The sequence below is a fragment of the Fulmarus glacialis genome, unplaced genomic scaffold, assembly GCF_000690835.1.
Source record: "Fulmarus glacialis isolate BGI_N327 unplaced genomic scaffold, ASM69083v1 scaffold11306, whole genome shotgun sequence".
Lineage (NCBI taxonomy): Eukaryota > Metazoa > Chordata > Aves > Procellariiformes > Procellariidae > Fulmarus > Fulmarus glacialis.
The window spans coordinates 15591-34368 of NW_009217497.1; the positions used below are offsets into that span (position 1 = coordinate 15591).

Sequence of the window (18778 nt, forward strand, 5' to 3'; positions counted from 1 at the left end):
GGGAGCTGGGGTTGGGAAGGGAAGGAAGGAGATTTATATTGAGTTGCCTTCAGATGGTGCTTTTCCAGGGCAAGAGGGCTAAAAAAGGCCAGCTTCCTGTGGTTCACTACCCTACAGTAAATAACAATCATCTGCTGTTAAAAGTGAGAGCAAGGCACTTTACCAAGTAAGCTTTGCTAGTGTGTATGTGTGTATGTTTATTTAACTGCATACTATTCTAAAGCTGCTAAGGATAGTCTTGTGGCTAAGTGTTACCTTTAATCTTACTTTCCATTTCTAGCCCTTGTTGATTTTCCAGCCTACTGTCTTACACAGCTTCACTCTGGTTTTCAACCACCGTATTTTATTTATGGCACTGAGAAATCCTGTACCTTTCCCTCTTCTGACTTGGAGTGCGTGAAAAGGGGTTTGTACAGATTTGCAGGGAAAACAAAGATGCATGCCATTTATTCAGATTAGGAATATTGATTCAATTTATCAGTGTCCTGATCTGCAGATTGTATATATTCTGTATGCTATCAGTTTTCTACGTATACAGTTGAGTTGCATTCCCGAGAGACACTACGTGATTCGCTAAGCTTATTTCTTGTTCCAGAGAGAAAAATGTAAGTTTTCTCTGCACTTTCCAACCCTAGATATGGAGAATACATTGTGCTAATAAAGATACTAGCATTTTTTTCCCATTAATTTTTGTCCTTAACCTTTTGCAAACATTTGATCTATGTGGAAAATGCAAACTGAAGTGTTTGCACAGTGGTATCTGATGATGATCTGAAATATATTGTAATGCTTTGTATCTTGATGAAAAACAATTGCATGTGCAAATATCCCAGCGGGAATATGCTCGGACTTTAAACAAAAAAAAAAAAAAAAAAATCTATACAAGAACCCCAAGAGGACATCCCATTTCCTGGAAAGTTCTAACCCTGGAGAAGCAAAAAGCTAGAAGCAGACAACTAATTCAGCATGAAATCCCAGGGCAATGCTAGAGAAAACAGCAGTCTTGGACTGCAAAAAACAGACAAGTATGAAAGTGGTGAGATTATCTTATTGTTGTACACAGGCTGGTGAGAGAGACTGGAATACTACCTGCCCTTCAGCTGTCCATATTTTAAAAACAATGTTGGACAGCTGGACCGGGTACAGAAAAACATCACAACCATTTGGGTTTTTCTTTGGGTGGAGTGGCTTGAGAAATAGAAGTGGGGGGAAAAAGCCATGCAGTGAAGGAGCATGATTTGTCTCACAAAAGATAGCGGAAGGGTGATGGGATTACAGTATGAAAGTACTTCACCATTAGAAAATGCTTGGTGCCAAAGAGGTCTTTAGTCTATTAAAAAAAGGCACAAAGAAAGCCAACAGTTGGAAGATGAAGACAAATTCAGCAGTGACAGTGATTAACCACTGGAGCCAAGCAACCAGAGGAGACCATGGCTTTTCTGCCCCTTAACATCTTCAAGACTTGATGCTTTTTTGGAAGATAAGCTTTAGCCCAATGTGAATTATGTTTTATCCCAGAGCAAGCTATTGAGCTGCATTACATGAGTAATGTAATTGTCTGTGATACAAGAAAGTTCATAGGAGATAATCTAATAGTTACTCCTGGCATTGCACTCTATACATTTGGATAAGGATCTCAAAACACTCTTAGACATGTGGGACCAAGGAGATACAGCCATTATCCATTGTTGCAGATAAAGAAAGTGAGCCACAGAGGTTTAATTCCTCCTTATCTAACTCATGTTAGAGTCCTACTGATTGGAATGGTCCTCCTTTATCAGCATAAAGCTTGCTGAACTTGATCCAAACACTCAAAGAGCTTGATCCTTTGGAGATGGTGAATGCCTTTCAGTTCCTCTAATGTCAGTGACAGTGGGAGTTGCTCAGCATTGCCCAGATGTTGCTCAGTACTACAACTGAAAGCAATTTGTAAAGCATTGTTTTCAGGAGCAGATCCAGAAAGCAGCCCAAGGGCTTCTCAAACACCCGTGCCTAGTCATTCACTGGGCCAAAGGCAGAAGGTTTTCTCTCGTCAACTATTTCCACAGTAAGGCCCTATCAAAGCCTCACGAGCAGCATGCTCTCCCTTTGGTTTGGATAGCAGTAGCTAGCAACCAGATATTTGCTGCATATTGCATGCTTATGAGCTTCAGTTTCTTAGACCAAAATGCAGGAACTCTGCTTGTGGAAAGGGATTTTCTTTGCAAATACCTGATGACAGAGAAGGTGGATTTCTCTTTCAATTCTTGAGCAATAAAGGCTCTCTTCTTCACCCTCCCCTCTGTGCTGCTCTGGAGCAGCTGGAGGGGTCAGGCTTCTAAAGTGATGAGAAGAATAATTAAAAGAGCTGTTCACCCATCTCCAGCTATCAGTCACAAGCTTTGTTTCCTTCCTAGGTTAGCACTATTATGTGCTACCTCTGTGAAGAAGCAAAACACAAGTTATCTTTTGGAAATTTGCAGGACATCCTCTGATGCTAGCAGCAGGATGTTTTAAGGATGTCCTGTGAGGAATTTCAGCTTAAAAGTAGAGAAAAACCTACTCAAACCTTGGTTTGAGTTTGGCAATCAAACCAAACGCACACCACTTATGTGCAGAATGTCATTCCCTGAGGTCCCTGAGCCATAAGATAATTACGATTAATCTAGTCCTCATTAAGAATGTCTAACCCTTAAATCCCCTATTTTCTTCACGCTAAAGAGCTATGGCAGAAGAGTTCCTGAAAAGCAACCCTAACCCCTAAAACCCAAGTAGCCAACTGCACTTGTGCCACTAAGAGTATCTAAGGACTCCAACTGTGTCATGAAGGCACTGCCCTTTCTTCAAACTCCCAGTGCACTGGATTTAAGAAGTCAAGTTCAGTACAGTTCACGGAACAATGATTTGGCCAGGATGCCAAAGGGCACACAAAAAAACTTCAGAACCACGCTGCTGTTACGGAAATCACAGCTAGACAAATGTAGACTTAATTACAGTAATGTGAGCTTACATGTTCCAAGAGTGATTATTTCAGAATGGTTTGGGGTCAGCCGACGTTCATTTAGAGTATCTGGTTTCCAATTCCTTTTTTTCAGAGCCCGAAGTTAAGCAAAGGAGAGATGGCAGTGGTAAGTTTTGTGGATGAAGGCCTATGAGGTGCACAATGTTCTACCCCAAAATAAAAGCACTGGCCGCAGCATCTAAAATTATACACAAGACTGTTGTGATCACTTGACCAATGGTAGTTCCCTGTCTTGCTACATGAAAATATGAGTTTAATAGACTGCAACACAAACAGTGCAGGTTACGAGATCGTCGAAGAAGAAAATCTGATATATATGTTTTTATTCTCCTCAGTTTGGAAACCTGAACCTTATAGCTGGGGAGGGGTATAGAGGGGAGGGTGAAGAGTATATATATAGAACAAGACAAGTATAGTCAAGCCAAGATTATTCTTAGAGTTAAATCTGTTCTCTCAGAGCACTCTCCTGAAAAAGACATGGACATCTCCTGCTATAGGATGCAATGTTTAATGTTTCAATACAACTTTACCCCTCTTAGCAGGTTTATTAGCACAGGTCAAACTCCCACACTAATGCACCTGCCCAGCTTCCGTTTCAGAGCTGCTTTGCATCAGGAAGCCTTGGGAGAAGAGCAGAGCAAGTTCTCGCCTGCCTGGAAAACACCACAGAGACAAACGTCAGTGGAGGGCACAAAAGCCTACCTACAGCTCTCTTCTGACACCAGTGTAACCCAACTTCAAATACACAATTTCAAGGCCTGATTAAATTCAATTCCTTTAAGCCTTTAAAACACAAGTTTTTCTGAGAATTTCTCCTGCTATGCAGCTTTAGTGTACAGTACAACCCATTTCCTCTATTAACAATTGATAGCAATATTTGGTTTTTGAGGCTTCCTTAAAATATGAACCAACCTAAATTTATTTATTTTTGTAAACTACCAGTTCTGCTAATTGTTCTGCAGTGCTTCTTGCTAGTTCAAGTGTCTGGTGCACAGTCCAACACGTGCAGTCTGGAGTCCTCATCCCCACCAGACTCTTTACAAGAAGTGAGCTGCAAATGATTGCTTTTTAAATAAAAGTTTGTTTCCAGGATTCCAAAATAAGAAAATACACTGTTTAAAGATGTAATTTTCACTCCTTCGCAACTAAAAAGAGAAACCATGAAGAATTTTCTCACCACTGCCGTTAAGTAATTTTTAAAAATACCAGCACCTTACTGACATTAAGGCTCTTATTCCTTTTTTTCCTTGGTGGCTGTAAACATTGCTCAGTTTCAGAGGACTGGAAGGGAAGCAGTCAGAAGTAATGTACTACAAAAATTATTTAAATGCATTTTATAAACACCTATTTTGAATTTCTAATGCATTACGGTCCAGATTTCTCTATTGTTTGCTAAATATATATATATATGGAAAAACAAGTTAGCATCAAAGGCTTGCAGAAATCTTTCTCCGAATGCTTAAAGCTATCCTTGCCTAAATAAAGCTTTTCCCTTTGAGTCTAAAATAAAATAAAATAACAAGTCAGTACACTTTTCTGGTGCTTATAATGTAGCTTTTAAATTTTACCAAAGCATATATTATTTCCACTTTCACGTACTTTGTGTTCCCTCCTTAATCAGCCTTCTACTACTTTCTCACCTTCTTTCTCTCAGTTCCCCACTGTAAATAATCAGGTCACCAGAATCATCTTACTGGAGTACATAAGGACTCTAAATAATCGCTCCAAGCAACTTTCATAAAGGCAAACTCCTTGTTCACACAGAAATATAAAATAATGCAGAGTACTAGACACAACCCAGATTGTCCTACCACCTGCCATATTGTATATTCCCACCTCTTTGGAAGGCAGAAGCATCCAGGATGCCAATGAATGAGGCTATTGGTCCCTTTTGGAACGCCTTGTGTTGGCTTACACAGCCTCAGTTATGCCTTAAATATAATAGTTTCCACGTTTTCAAACCATTAACTTTTTTTTTTTCTTTCCCCCCAATAAAAAATACCAATGTATTCTGCAGCTCCAGGAGCTCATTCCTCAGAGTTGCCTTTGTGGAGCTGATGCCTTAATCTAGGCCTGCCTTGTTTTGATAAACTGCGGCTCCCCCACCCCTTGTTTTGTTTTGTGGGTTTGGGGGGAGGGGGTTGATTGTTTTTTTGTTTTGTCATTTTTTTAAAAAGGCATTTAACGATGATCAACACACCATTAATCAATTCAGGCAAACATGTTTCGTATTTGATACAATTAATGCCCATCGGCCTATTTTTGATGGCAGCGTCCATCTAACCGTGGTTAGACTAGCGACTCTTGAAAATAACCAGCCCATCATTATTAATTCCCCTGACATTCTAATAGAGCATTTAATCAGTATGAATTAATTTTGCATTAATGAGGATGTAATTAATATGCATGTCCACAGGAATTCATGAAGATTTAGTAATTAATCAATTCATATAGGTTCTAACTCCCAAGGAACATAGATCAAGTAAATCAAACAAATGTTCCCAAACACCAATTTCATGAAAGGAAATGTATTTACACAAATAAACCCAACTGATACACTGACGTGTTAGGGTTCCCCCTCACTCCTTGAGAAGAAATTCCCCAATCCTTTTCTCAAATATCCATTTGTCAATATGCAAGTTCTCACGGAAATGGCATTCAAACAGCTGTGCTTACAAAAGTGCTTCCTAATGCTGCTCAGTGCCCTAATATACAGCACATTTCCTAAATGACAATGCTGTTTGTTTCCAGTTTCAGCATTTTGTAAATTCTCTGAGTTTGTATATGAAAAGATAAGCACATCATGTGAGTTCCTCCAAAAGTCAACTAACATAACTGTACACAACTATAACAAAACCAAAAATCAGGTTATGGGGATGTGAGAGCCTCTGTTCATAAATCTAATTTCAATAATAAATCTTGATCTTTTGAGCAATATTCCCCCCTCCCCTACCCTGCCCCTCTAGCCTCCCAGTATTATACTGTAGGGGATAACACATGTCATTATAATATTAGGCACAAGAGTTTAAACTGCATTTAAACCAGAAGATTGTAAGATTCCCAATTGTTACAATATAGGTGGAGCTCCGTACTAAATGGCAGCATTAAGCTTTACTTCATTATATTAATACTTTCAACATGTATTTGCGAAATCAGATGCCATGGATTGCTATGCCTCCCAAGGTATCGATCCTCTGTCTGCAAAATTACCAGCCCAAAGTATAGTCATATAGTAATTTTGAAATTCAATATCTGCAGATATGAACATATCATCCTTCTGCAGGCAACAGCCAAAACAGAGGTTCACTGTAAATCCAGGGGGAATATTGTGCCGCATGTGGAACGGCAGCGTGCCTTAAGCCCCACTCCCGTTCCAGCACAGGAGGATGCTGCTCTGGTCTCCTGACCAGGGAGACGTTGTGGGAATCCTGTGGCTCAGTTACTGTGCTGCTTTAAAACCTCATTTAGGAACCAAAATTATCTCCTTTCTGTACTCATGGTTTCCCAAAATCACCCATTACAAATAAAACTTTCATTTTGAACAGCCACAGCCTAGAAAAAGTCCTGGCTTCTCCACCTTTGACTCAGGTACTTCATTTTACCAAAAAGCTATTAACTTGTTGACCAGAGAGATCTACCTGACTTGTGCCACTTACGTTTTTCCTTACATTTAGATGAATAAGCCGTTATAGGAAAGCTTTGGATCATTGAAAAAAAAATGTCTGCACCATTGAAAAGAGATCCATTTGTAACAGAAAAGAGCAAGCAAAGCAGCATTAAGCGCTGTTGCTGTTTGCTGCTATCTTGTTATCCAGGAGCAACTATACAATAAGAAGATATTGGAGGCAATAACATAAATACCCTCTAGGTTGGTTTTTGGTTTTGTTTTTTTTTTTTTTAATTACTGCTAGTATTCTCCCTCTCACTTGGGACAGCTCTCAACCAGTTACCTCTGAAGGAAGAAATCACAAAAGACGGGTCAGCTAATACAGAAACCTAGGGATGAGTGTCAGCAGCTACAGATTTCATGGGCCACATCCAAGCCATCCCAGTGGTCCTAACTGAGCACCTGTTGAAGGGTGGGAGAAGAGAAACCAGCCCTAAAGAGCCCTGTGGCACAGGGTCCTCTGTGCAGGACAGCAGCCACTCAACACCGACAGCAGCCACTCAACACCAACTTCTGGGATTTGTCTGAAAGTACTATCCTATGGTCAAATAGTATAAATTTCCATACTGAGATATTTTTACCTTACTGGTTTTACTTAAAGAATTTATTTTCTAAAGAAAACCATTGCAGATTATCTTGGGAAAAGTTGCCTACACTGCCAAGTTATTTTGTTTGCTGTCTGTCTGATGTTCTTTAAAAACCCACACACCATATCCTCCTAAAAGACCTCCATTTCTTTCTCTTCGCCACATTGGAAATTCCTCACTTTAAATTGACTGGCATTCAGAAACTAGCCACGTTAGAATGCTTAGCGCAGCAAATTAGTCTGAAGGAGGTGTCTCACTGGGCCAGGATCAGTGTGGAGACTTAATCTGTAAACTGGTTTCCACAGACATAAATTAAATTTAGAAGGCCTGGAAGACATGTTCACAAATGAGTCACGTAATTTAAATCAGCTCCTTTGCAGTGTTGAGATTTAGGAATGTTTGCGTAGTTTTGTGGGGTTTTTTTTAATTTATTGCTTCCTGCATGGTCACTTGAAAAAAAAACAAAACAAAACAAAACCCCAAAAAAACCCCAACTAAACAGCTACATATCATTGTTCTGCAGACTTCAGAGAGAGGAAAAGAAACTGCTTGGTTCACAATCAACATTCACCACAGGTAATAGGCACTGATTTACTTGCCTCAGACTTCCAGTTCTGAATTATTCACAAAAAGCCACTTGCATTTCAATGGTAAGACAATAGCGCTCCTAAACTCTTAATTAAGGCCACCAATCAAAATGGAAAAATTCATCAGGAACATAAACAGCTTTGCAGGAAACTTTATGGTAAGTGAAAAACATTTATTAACTCACAGAGACATTGTAATTTGGAGCTGACATAAGGCTAAAAGAGTTGCAGTTTGAGATAGCTTTTGTTCATACAGCAGGTGCCACAGTCAAACCATTTTTTCCATTTTGAAGGACTCCAAGAGCTTCCTCAGAGGCCCATCGACACTAAAAGTGTTTGTTCCTAACCAAGGAGAGGCACTTTTTAACACGCCTGCAGTGTATCTGCAAATGAAAGGCTAGCTTCAAGTCAGGGACAGTCTGGTCCAGCCAGGAGTGCTTAACTGGAAGTAGGAGTACCTCAGTCCTCCCCAGGACAGTTCTGTAAGGAACCAAGAAATTTTAACCTAAATATTAGATGTCCATTGCCTGGATCTGGGTCACAACTAAAACCACAAGTCTCTGCTTTCGACATATTTTTGGCTATCTACAATTGTCTTCTGTACATTCCTCCACAACGCATGAAATCCTGCTGTTGCTGATGTCCAAGGAAAGACCTACCACTGCTTTCACCAGGCTAGGATTTTATCCATTTTGTATAGCCAGGAGATCAAAGTGAGTTACACACGTGGTTTATGGATTCCTCTGAGATCAGAAAAAGAAATCTAAGTGACCCTCACACAAAGGATAGGAAATAAATTAAAGGGGAAATGATGATATAATTTCAGTTTGAATCCATCCTAAGACAGCTAGAGAAAGCCATGGGAGAATTTTTTTTTTTCCTATGCCATTATAAATCTTACAAAACCCAGGATTTTTAACTACCACACATTAAGTTTTGCAAATCTAGAAGAACCCTGAAATGAACGTTTCTTGTCCTGTTCCTTCAATCAACCAGAGATATGCAGGCAAAATATCTACCACCCAGTAGTTCTCAGCTATTTTCCACTGACCCATTGACATTCCTCTCTTTGGAATTCCCCATTAAAGCATCAAAAACCTTCTCCGATACAGAAAATGTTCTACCTTTTCTTGAAGCTGACACCTGCAAAGTCGTAGGCTCTTGTGTGTCTGCAACCTCAAAAAAAAGAAAAAGGGAAAAAAAAAAAAGCTTTGCACTCAAACCTGGTAATACTTAATGCAGGGTTCAGTACATTATACAGCTACACCTACCACTTTTTGGTAAGGCAAAACTAATTCTTACCCTTGCTACCCATTATCAACTGGAAGATCTTCTGTATCAATTGCCCCTGAACAAAAAATGAAGCTTCTAGAAGATTGAAGATACCCTTGTGTAACCAAGGCCATACACAGGTCTTTGCACGAATACCCAAACTCCCTTTCTGCCTAAGGCTCAGGAACATTCAGGGGCCAGAAAACAGATTAGATGTTCAAATAATTTATTTTAAGTAACATAATTTTTTAATATATTGCTTGAATAAATACTTCAATCTATATCATACCATCAAAGAATATAAAATATGAAAAATGGGGCTTTCTGGCCAAGCCATGTTATCACTTTAAGATTAATAGTTTTCTTTAATATGATAAATATTTCAGAACATAGAACTTGCGTAATAATCAGCTTTTTAAAGACTGGGGCTTTTTTAATCTACTGAGTGTCAAATAGGGACATTTACAATGAAGTACAAAGTTCCACTAAGTGTTCTTTAGAAAGGAGAGATTAAGTTGGCTTCCAAGGTCTGGTCAGCCATATATACGTTTCTCTATGCAAGAGTTCTTCATCTTGCTACAACTTTCAATAGCAAGGTTGTGGTCATCCGCAAATGAATAACTCTGTGTCAAGCTAACTTATTGAAGTAATTCAAGTTAAAACACAAACATACATAGAGGCTGAAGCTACGCCTTGTTATTTCAGCTACCAACACTGACATCCAACACTTTTTTTTTCTCTTTTCCTTTTCCTTTTTTAATTGCCAAGAATATATTTTGGAAAGTTTATTAATTAAAAGTTAAGGAGGAGATGAGAAATGTTATATTAAATCAACTCTTGTGCCCCACCCAACGTTTCACATCTTTGTCCCTGTACCATGCCAAGGAGCAGTTTAGGCCTCCTATTAAAGTAGTTATCAGGCACTTGGTTACACCCCTTTTTTGATACGGAGTTTCCGTTAAGCAATTACTTCTCGCTTAGATGTTTCTTTCTTTGTCTTTTATTTTCCTAGCTATGGATTAGCAACTTCTAAAGGGACTGCAGGAAGAAAACCATATAAAAATGTGGCTTAGCACAATGTCCTTAATTAGGTTCGGTAAAAAAAAGAGGAAATTAAGGATAAGAGTCACAGCTTGCTACTCTATATTCAATTAGGACTGACTTCTTTGTGGCTGTGGTTCATGAAGGATGCGCAGTTATCCAACACAGCCCAATTCTAGCGGCAGAACAATTAGAATGCAAAGCATAACTGAAAACAGGCTCTGGCAATATTTTTTTCCTTTGTTTGTGACATCTTCAGCACACTTAAAACACCAGTTATCAGATTGTATCCTATGTTGAAATTCCAAACTCATATTCTGAAACCGAATGCAGCTTTTAAAACACTTAACGATGCAAAAATTTAACACGGTATGACTGACGAAAGCAAGCGGAGAAGGGCTCTGATGTCTACACATACACATATGTACAAAATCTAAGAGAAAAAAAATGCTATATTTAAGCACAACATCCTAAAACTGACCTCTGTTCTGTGGTGAGCTCAAAGCAGGCTCTTATATCAACTAATAGGTCAATAAAGCGCTCAAGGTGTGCAATGCTCAAGCACACCAAAAACAATAAGAAATTTTGCACATCTCCCTTCTTTTGCATGACTCGCTTTTAGCGAAGATTATAAGAATCTGGCAGGGTTTTCCTACCTAACAATAATCATCACCCTTTCTCCCCAGTTGGTCTGCACAGCTTCCTGATGAGGTGGCTTTGCTGCAGAGTATAGCGCAAAGTCAAGTCACACGCAGATTAAAATACCTCTCTTCCTACACGTTTCCACCCTGGGGCTATTTTTTCCTCCAGACACACATTTTTAAGCAGCCTCCTGTTTCACTGATGACAGCTCAGGTACTTCAATGGCAGCTTGAACAGCAACGTGAAGGAAACACAATACCCAAACAACCTCCGTCTCGGAAGTCTGTAAATTGCCTCCTGCCAAGAGCTAGGTAAGTATACTGGAAAATATTACCCTGGTTTTGCCTCATTATATTCTTTTCCTGCTATTGGCCATTGTTAAGAGACACAGTGCTGTCCTACACTGATGTTTGTCTGGATCTGGGACATTCTTAAATGTGTGTGCTGTGCTCCCGCACTCTGGTCTACCCGTCCACTGCAAGGGGGAGAGTTCAAATCCCCTCGCCTTTTCCTTTGGTAGAAGGAGTATCCTTTTGTCCCTCCATTCTTAACTGGTAGAGTTTCCAGCAGTTGTATTCTCCCTCACAAATTCTGATTCTGTTATAATTCACTATCTCTCCATGTTATTTTCAAGAAAAAACAACAAAAATATACTTAAAAAAGAACATCAAGTTGGGCTGTTGGATATTATCCAATGATCAGAAAGAAGCATGGAGTCTTTATTCATTTCAAAATCAGCCAGTTAACAAGCTACAGTGACAAGCCAACCGCACACTTTCAGAAATGACATACTTACCCTTTAGTTTGAGGTCCACATTGTGTCGCAGCCAAGGATAAACACCATAGTTTGACATGTCTTCAGGAATAGGGTGATTATATACCCAGCCATCACATGCAAATCGATAAAAGTTCTCACATGGATCTACGGATTGATTTATCTTGCTTAGGATGCCAGCAGCTGTAAAAAAAGACGCCACAGATTTTGTGGAACACTTTTTCCTAAGCAGAGAATTACACAAGGCCACAGTCCAGAAAGGACGATTAACATTTACCAGTCTCTGCAACGTGACGCCGACCTCACTTGCAAGCTAAGCCTTGCTGTTCTAGGGCTGATGTGTGCCCTGATCTCTGCCATTTGTAAAGAGCAGCAAGACTACCACCCAGCTTCTCTAGCATCTAACAGTGCCTACATGAGAAGCAAAATAAAGACAAAATATCTGCAATGAATGTTCTTGAGTGCCACACAGCAATGACCACTGAATCTAGCACTACAGGAACATGAACTGCTGGAGCCAAACACCTGAAGACAGGCTCTCCATTGTTGCCATGACAGAATTAATTGCCTGAGGAATTTAGTAGCAGTACATATCAAGCAGATTGTAATTAGCATTCCAGAAATTACGCACTGTTTACCTTTAGCTGAATAGCTGCACAAGAAAACAAATCAAGTTCTGATCTACTATTCATTGGAAAAGATAATTGTAGTATTTTCAGCTCCATTTTGTGACTGCATCCTTGCCCGTTGCTATTGCAGGTGAGACTGGTAAGAGAGAGAGACCAGTCTGACAAGCCAGAGACTCAATAGCTTTTGAGTATCTAATCATAGAATCACAGAATGGTTTGGGTTGGAAGGGACCTTTAAAGGTCATCTAGTCCACCCCCCCTGCCATAGGCAGGGACATCTGCAACTAGATCAGGTTGCTCAGAGCCCCGTCCAACCTGACCTTGAATGGTTCCAGGGATGGGGCATCTACCACCTCTCTGGGCAACCTGTGCCAGTGTTTCACCACTCTCATCGTAAAAAAATTTCTTCCTTATATCTAGTCTGAATCTACCCTCTTTTAGTTTGAAACCATTACTCCCTTTCATGCATTATAATGATTGTGGCATAAATCTACATGGGTTGAGTAACATGGAATATGTGGATACTGGATATTTTTTGGCTAAATGACCATGTGTTTTGAGGCTTATCCAAATAACTGATTAAAAATCCTAGCAGGAAATCTGATAACTTTTACAGACTTTATGGTACTATTTCTAGAATCCAGTAACTCTTCTTCCTCCGCTTAGAGTAACTCTTTCCATGATATTTCTATGTCTTAGCTGTAATTCTCTCTCACACATTAGAAACTCTCAGACTGACTACATTGAAGACATTTTGGTCCTTGGCAATTTTCTATCACTCTTGAAAAGCTGTTCAGCAAGGCAGGGCTCAGATCTTGAGACACTATACAGTCACTACTCAGAGCATTCTGAGCTAAAACAGTCAGGTCATGTAGGTGTCCGAGTCTGCCTTGGTGCAAAATCCCAGCTTCCGCTACCAAAAAATCCGTGTTATTTCCTGTGCATATGAGAAGAAGAAAGCCAATTCAGATTCAAACTTCTTAAGTGACTTTCTTTTTGTTCTGAAGCTCAAGATGAAGCCCCCACACTTTTTTTTTTGTTGGGGTTTTTGGGGTGGTGGTGTTTTGATTAGTCATCCCACCTTACTTAGATATTTGCACTCATTCAAGAATCAGCTCCAGAGAGTGGTGCCTGGGGCTGCCAAGAGCACTGTCAGTGCAGAGCAGAAGCAGAATGGCAAGAAACATCCTGGTAACATTGAGATCTGCAAATTTTCCAATTTATGGAGCCCCACAGAATTTGTCAGGATTTCAAACACAGGCCAAGCACCTCACAGTATCAGCTTACTATGGTTCAGAATGGAAACAAATGCTCTTATAAGTTCACACAACATCCATTTTGTTTCCAATGAAACAGCTTTAGGGGCAGATTTCCAGATGTGGTAACTATTGTTTGATCTTTGCTCTCATTACATTAAATGATAAAACTCTCATTGATTGAGCAAAAGTCTGTCAAAACTGACCAGTGCAAAATGGGTGTCTCTCAGGTCCTACCAAGCCCGGTCCCTTTAGCTCGCATTTAATACTAATAGATGCCCCAGCTCTATAAGGGTTACCACATGTATCTCTGCGTGGGGAAAAGAGCCTGCCAATATGGAAGTAGTTGCAGATTTTGAGTCGTAGTTACCACGTTACAATTGTGCAAGTCTGTGCAAGATCTGGCCCTAAAGCATCTCTGTGCTTAACCATGCACTTGCTAGTTTTCTGACTGCTGGGAAGGAAACAACAAAACACACCTGAAGGTCAAGTCACCCAAGTTTTGTTTCCTATAAAAAAAAACCCTATGGGAAACTTTGAGTTAACCTGGCTAGAATAGAGTTAAAACAATTTAAAACATGAATTTTAATTGTAGAAAATAAACCGATCCACAGCAACTTAAGCAGTGACTTTTTTAAAAGTTGGTTTTTTGGTTTTGTTTTGGTTTGTTTTTGTTTTCCTCCCCCTCATTATTCATGAAGCTTTCTGAGTAAAATGTATCATGGAAAAAATTGAAGCAGTATAACTATCTCATTATCATACTATAATCATGATATAATAGAGAGGATAAAATTGTTGCTTACCAGCTTCAATGCATTCTGAGGTCAAACAGTACTGTTGCTTCAGATGAAACTTTATAAGACCTTGGCTAACTGCAAAATGGAAAACCATAATGAGATCATTTGTAATGAATTTTGACCATTGCAGCCAAATGTCGTGTGCTCGATCATTCAAATGTCAGTGCAAGCTCTGGCCCTAATGCATCTCTGACTACATTGATTTAAAACAGTTAGAATGTATATTAAGTAAATACTGCAGCTTGTAACAAATAGTTTTCCCCTCCCGTGCCTGCTTTCTCCTTCCTCTGTCTTTGCTCGTAGGCAGCATGGCGCGAGGGCTGTCTCTCAGTGTACGTTTGCGCAGCGCCTGGAGTAACAACACTTCAGCCTCGCTCGCTGACAGCGAGCACCACCACGATACAAACAACTGATCATTGCTGCTGTCATCCTCCAGAGATGCACGTTTCACGGCTGGCAACGCAACGTGGAACTCTCCAGCCACCTTCTGCTGGGTTTCCGCAGCTCCTCCCGAGCTGCGGGGCTCGTGCCGCCCTGCTGCACCCCCTCCTGCAGCAGCACTGTGCTGCCCGGCCCCCCTGGCACGACCCAGCGCCCACGGGATGCTTTCAGGGCCCCTTTATTCCAGCCTGGAATAAGCCAGATAGCAATGGGGCACAGGGATAGCTGTGGTTTATACGGCACAGCCCTGTTTGAACCGGTTCCCAAAAGTATTGTAATTGTATTTGCTTCCAAAAACTTTGCTGACAAGAACTATGAAATTGTCAGTTAATTTTGCTCATCTTTTAAAAATGTGTTTTACAGCTGCCACTGAAACTTGAGCATAGGAATTGCTAATTTCAGACACTGCTGTCAGGCAGCAAATATGCAGATAATTGATGCTTGGGATGAGGATGGGAGAGTCCCAAGGGGTAGATGAAATACGACTCAGTAGATGTGCTCTGCAGACATAAAGAAATGTCTCATTATATCCATTATCTTAGTAGCTCAGTCCATGGCAAAAATAAAATAAAAAAAAAAAAACAAAACCAAAAACCAGCCAAAAAACCCAACAATGGAATATATTAAGGTATCGTAGCTTTACCAGTGCTGACAGTTATAAAGCAATTTCTCCTGTAGTTATATAGCATTCGAAAGGGATAGGAAAATGTGAAATTGTATTTCAGCACAGGAAAATTTTACTATAAAACCCCTAAAGCTAGAATTGAATGTAAAGCTGTTTCATCTCTTCCAACCTCATAGCTTTAATGACAATTAATGACAGACATTTCAATCAAATTTTCTTAGAAACTGAGAATGTAAAACTATTTCTGGACAACTTTACCAAAGCTTGCACTGACTCAATGAAACGCAATACCTCAACAACCTTTGTAAGTCAACCAAGAAATACATGAGATTTTGAGGCATATAGAGATGGTAATTGGAATATTGAAGAACAGTAGAAACTAGAGAAGTGGGGGTCTCCAGATTATGATTTTGAGCCACATGAAATGCAAATAATGGGTGATGTGCCTATTAATTGTTGCACTCCTCCCAACTCACCTTTTCCCCGCTTTAAAGTTAGCCTTTCAGAACCCATCCAGGTCTTGAAAGTTTGCTAGATTTTTTTTCTTAACAAAGCAGAGAAAGGAGGGAAAATCCCAGACACCATTTAATTCTTTTGCACTTGTCGGAAAATGAGGGAGAACGAAAAAGAATCAGTAAAGAATCTGAAGTAGCCCTCGTGGTTTTGATAGTTATAAACAAAAGCAAAATACCATTTCAACTGGTTTTGTTCCATTTACAACTTCATCATTGGCAAATTCATCATAGGGCAAATTTAAAAAAAAAAAAGTCTTTGGCAATAACATTTCCCTTTCAATTAACAGCTAATTTTGATTGAAAAACTTTGCCAAGTTTTGTTCTCATGCCTTTTTGGTTGTTGTTAAAAGAACTAACCATTACATTATTACCTACAGTTGTGGTTACAACACTCAGTGTCCCAGCTTCTTCCTTTGTAAGCCTGTTTCCAGATTCTTAAGCAAATATATGCCATAATTAAGTTCCCCCAAAAAATCTGGAAGGGGAAAAGGCATACAAATATGCAGACGCAAGTGGCTGTTCCTATAATCTGAGAAGTCCAAAGGGCTACCAAGTCAGGAGGAGAGGCTACCAAACTGAGGTTCAAAGCTGCCTGACTTCTTGCCCAAAGGAACTGGAGAGCGTTCATCTTCCTTTTGCTCTGGCCCCAGCTCCCAAGGAGGAGGTGGCTCCTGTCCTACCACAGCCCACACCACCATCCGGAGAGCTGCAGGCAGGACCCCGCCTGATGCCAAGTGACTCCCCTGGTAGCTCCCCGCTGAAGTCACGGTATGGCTACAGGCAGTACAAGCAAGTAACAGTAAATAAAAACATGTGATTCTCCCAGATTCCTCTTAAGAGTTGAAGGAACTCCAAGAAGAAGAAACAAGAGAAGCAGGAGAAGGCTACGTTTCACTCCTCAGGCTGGAAAATTGAAGGAAAATTGTTTCAGGTCTACCAGAAACAGCGAGTTTTGCAGATTAAATGAAAACTGAAGAAAAAAGGTCACCTTGAGGTGCCTGAAATGTTTCACGTGACCAGAAATAATGGTCTCCTTTTCTACAGTTTAACAAAACTAGAAAAGAGTTAAACTCAAACTTACAAACAAAACACAGTGTCACAATGAAACATGGAAACATTGCATTGACAAAATGTTAAACCAAAACAATTTAACTTTTTTCCTTTATTCTTTCGGTTGAAAACCTCAGACAATTTCCAAACAAATCCTAAAAACATTTTGTTGACCCAAGGCCAGCATTTTTATTTTCTTAGCAGTTATGCCAATGAAAATTTTGACACTGAATCCCTGGCTACAGGATAGGCCTCAGCACACTTAGAAAACTATTTCCAAGAATTAATACATTTGCTTGAATTTGCACATCTGGTCTATAGATAAAGCACTTCTATCTCTGACAAACTACGGTGGTAAACGTCTATTGCTTTTTACAAGCAATAAACAATCAATCCAGTGCTAAAAAAAAGAAATAACGTCTCTCTATAACTCCCTGGTGTTTGATATTGATTTATCTAAGTGAAAAACATTATTCTTCATCTAGAAACTATATTTTGCACTAACAACTTGAAGATTCAATCCTGCTCACGTTTATAAAGAGTTTTGTTGAATTGAGTGGGATTGCTCACATACACAAAAGTTACTTGCCTGCAAATGTTTGTAGAATTTGCTCTAGAGCAGAAAAACACTAACCGAGTGCGAACCTTTAAATATTCTGTAGAAAACCTGGCATAATTTTCTCTGTTGTGATTATAAACAAAGCAGACCTTGCAAACAAGACCACAAGATCATAAAGGATCGGAGGGAAGCAAAAAATATGCTTAGAGGCTAAGTTCCCTCCAGTCCAGGGAAATCTGTGTTGGTCTAAAGAATTGAAAAGTTGGGCTGAATTATTCCAAAAGAGGATCTGCATGTTCTTATAAGATAAAACACTGCTTTCTCTTCTCTGCTTGGTCACAATCTGTGAGTTCGTAATCACCATTACTGATATGCATAATCTCACCCGTTTCTCCTCGTTCTGCAAAAGAACCCAATTCTGGCTAGAACACATTCAACTGAGTATCCAAATTTAAATTCAGCATTCAAAAAGTTACATGAGCTCGCATTGCATCTTCTAGCTCTAGTGTTCCCACAACAAAACCCTTTCCTGACACATTTCCATTTCAGGAGAAATATAAAATGGGGGGAAAAGAAGGAGAGACCAAGATTTTCACCAAAACATGTCGTGGAGCACAGACACTGGCACCAAGCGGACAGGCTGGGGAGAGTTGCGTTCAGGTTAGCCTCGACCTTTCCACTTACCCAAGAACAGCACGGTGCCGAGCACAACGGTGCCACTCACAAAGACGCCGAGGGTGATCCGCGTGGCTTTGCTGGCTGCTCTCCTGGCCTCGGGTACCGTCTCTCCTTCCATGGGGACAGCTTGGGACGTGCTCGCTCTTGCAGAAGTCTGGTTTTCCTCTGCTGCTGTGGTATCAGTCTTTCAACTGTTCACAAACTGCGCCCATGAGCTCGCCTCCTCCTCCTCTCTCCTATTTACAGCTCCAGGTTTCTGCCGTGACCCATTTCCTAGGCACTTCCTGCTCTCCCCCTCTCAAAGGAAAATCGTACGTAAAATAGTAGCTGTCTCCTACGTTTTCCTCTGGCCAGGAGGAGGAAAGGCAAGCGGTGACCCCCGAATGCACAGCCCTTGCTGCCTGTGGAGCCTCTATGAGCCAATCGCTCAGCAGTCCCCCTTATCAGGGGTGCCGAACACGAGGATTTCACAACGTTGCTGAACAGATGTTTTAGCTATTCAAACATATAGCTGTAAAACCCTTTACTATCAAAGCAGGATTGCTGACAACTTTTACAAACACGAGACTAGTGGAAGGTTTCCTTTTTTCCCCTTGTGCTTATTTAAAAAGACTAATTATCTGCTGACTAAAGTTTCCTCCTCTTAAACCATTCCT

General features: G+C 40.2%; 1 protein-coding gene across 1 annotated transcript in view; it reads right to left on the minus strand.

The window, feature by feature from the left end:
* Positions 1–18240, minus strand: part of LOC104078161 (phosphate-regulating neutral endopeptidase-like) — a gene marked incomplete at its 3' end in the record, with an annotated part of 32353 nt that extends 14113 nt beyond the window's left edge. The window contains exons 1-3 of the mRNA XM_009579697.1: positions 18129–18240; positions 14261–14329; positions 11594–11755 (exon numbers count right to left, since the gene is read on the minus strand). Coding sequence (XP_009577992.1) covers positions 11594–11755; positions 14261–14329; positions 18129–18240 — 343 coding nt within the window. The remainder of the gene's footprint in view (positions 1–11593; positions 11756–14260; positions 14330–18128) is intronic.
* Between the last annotated feature and the right edge of the window lie 538 nt (positions 18241–18778).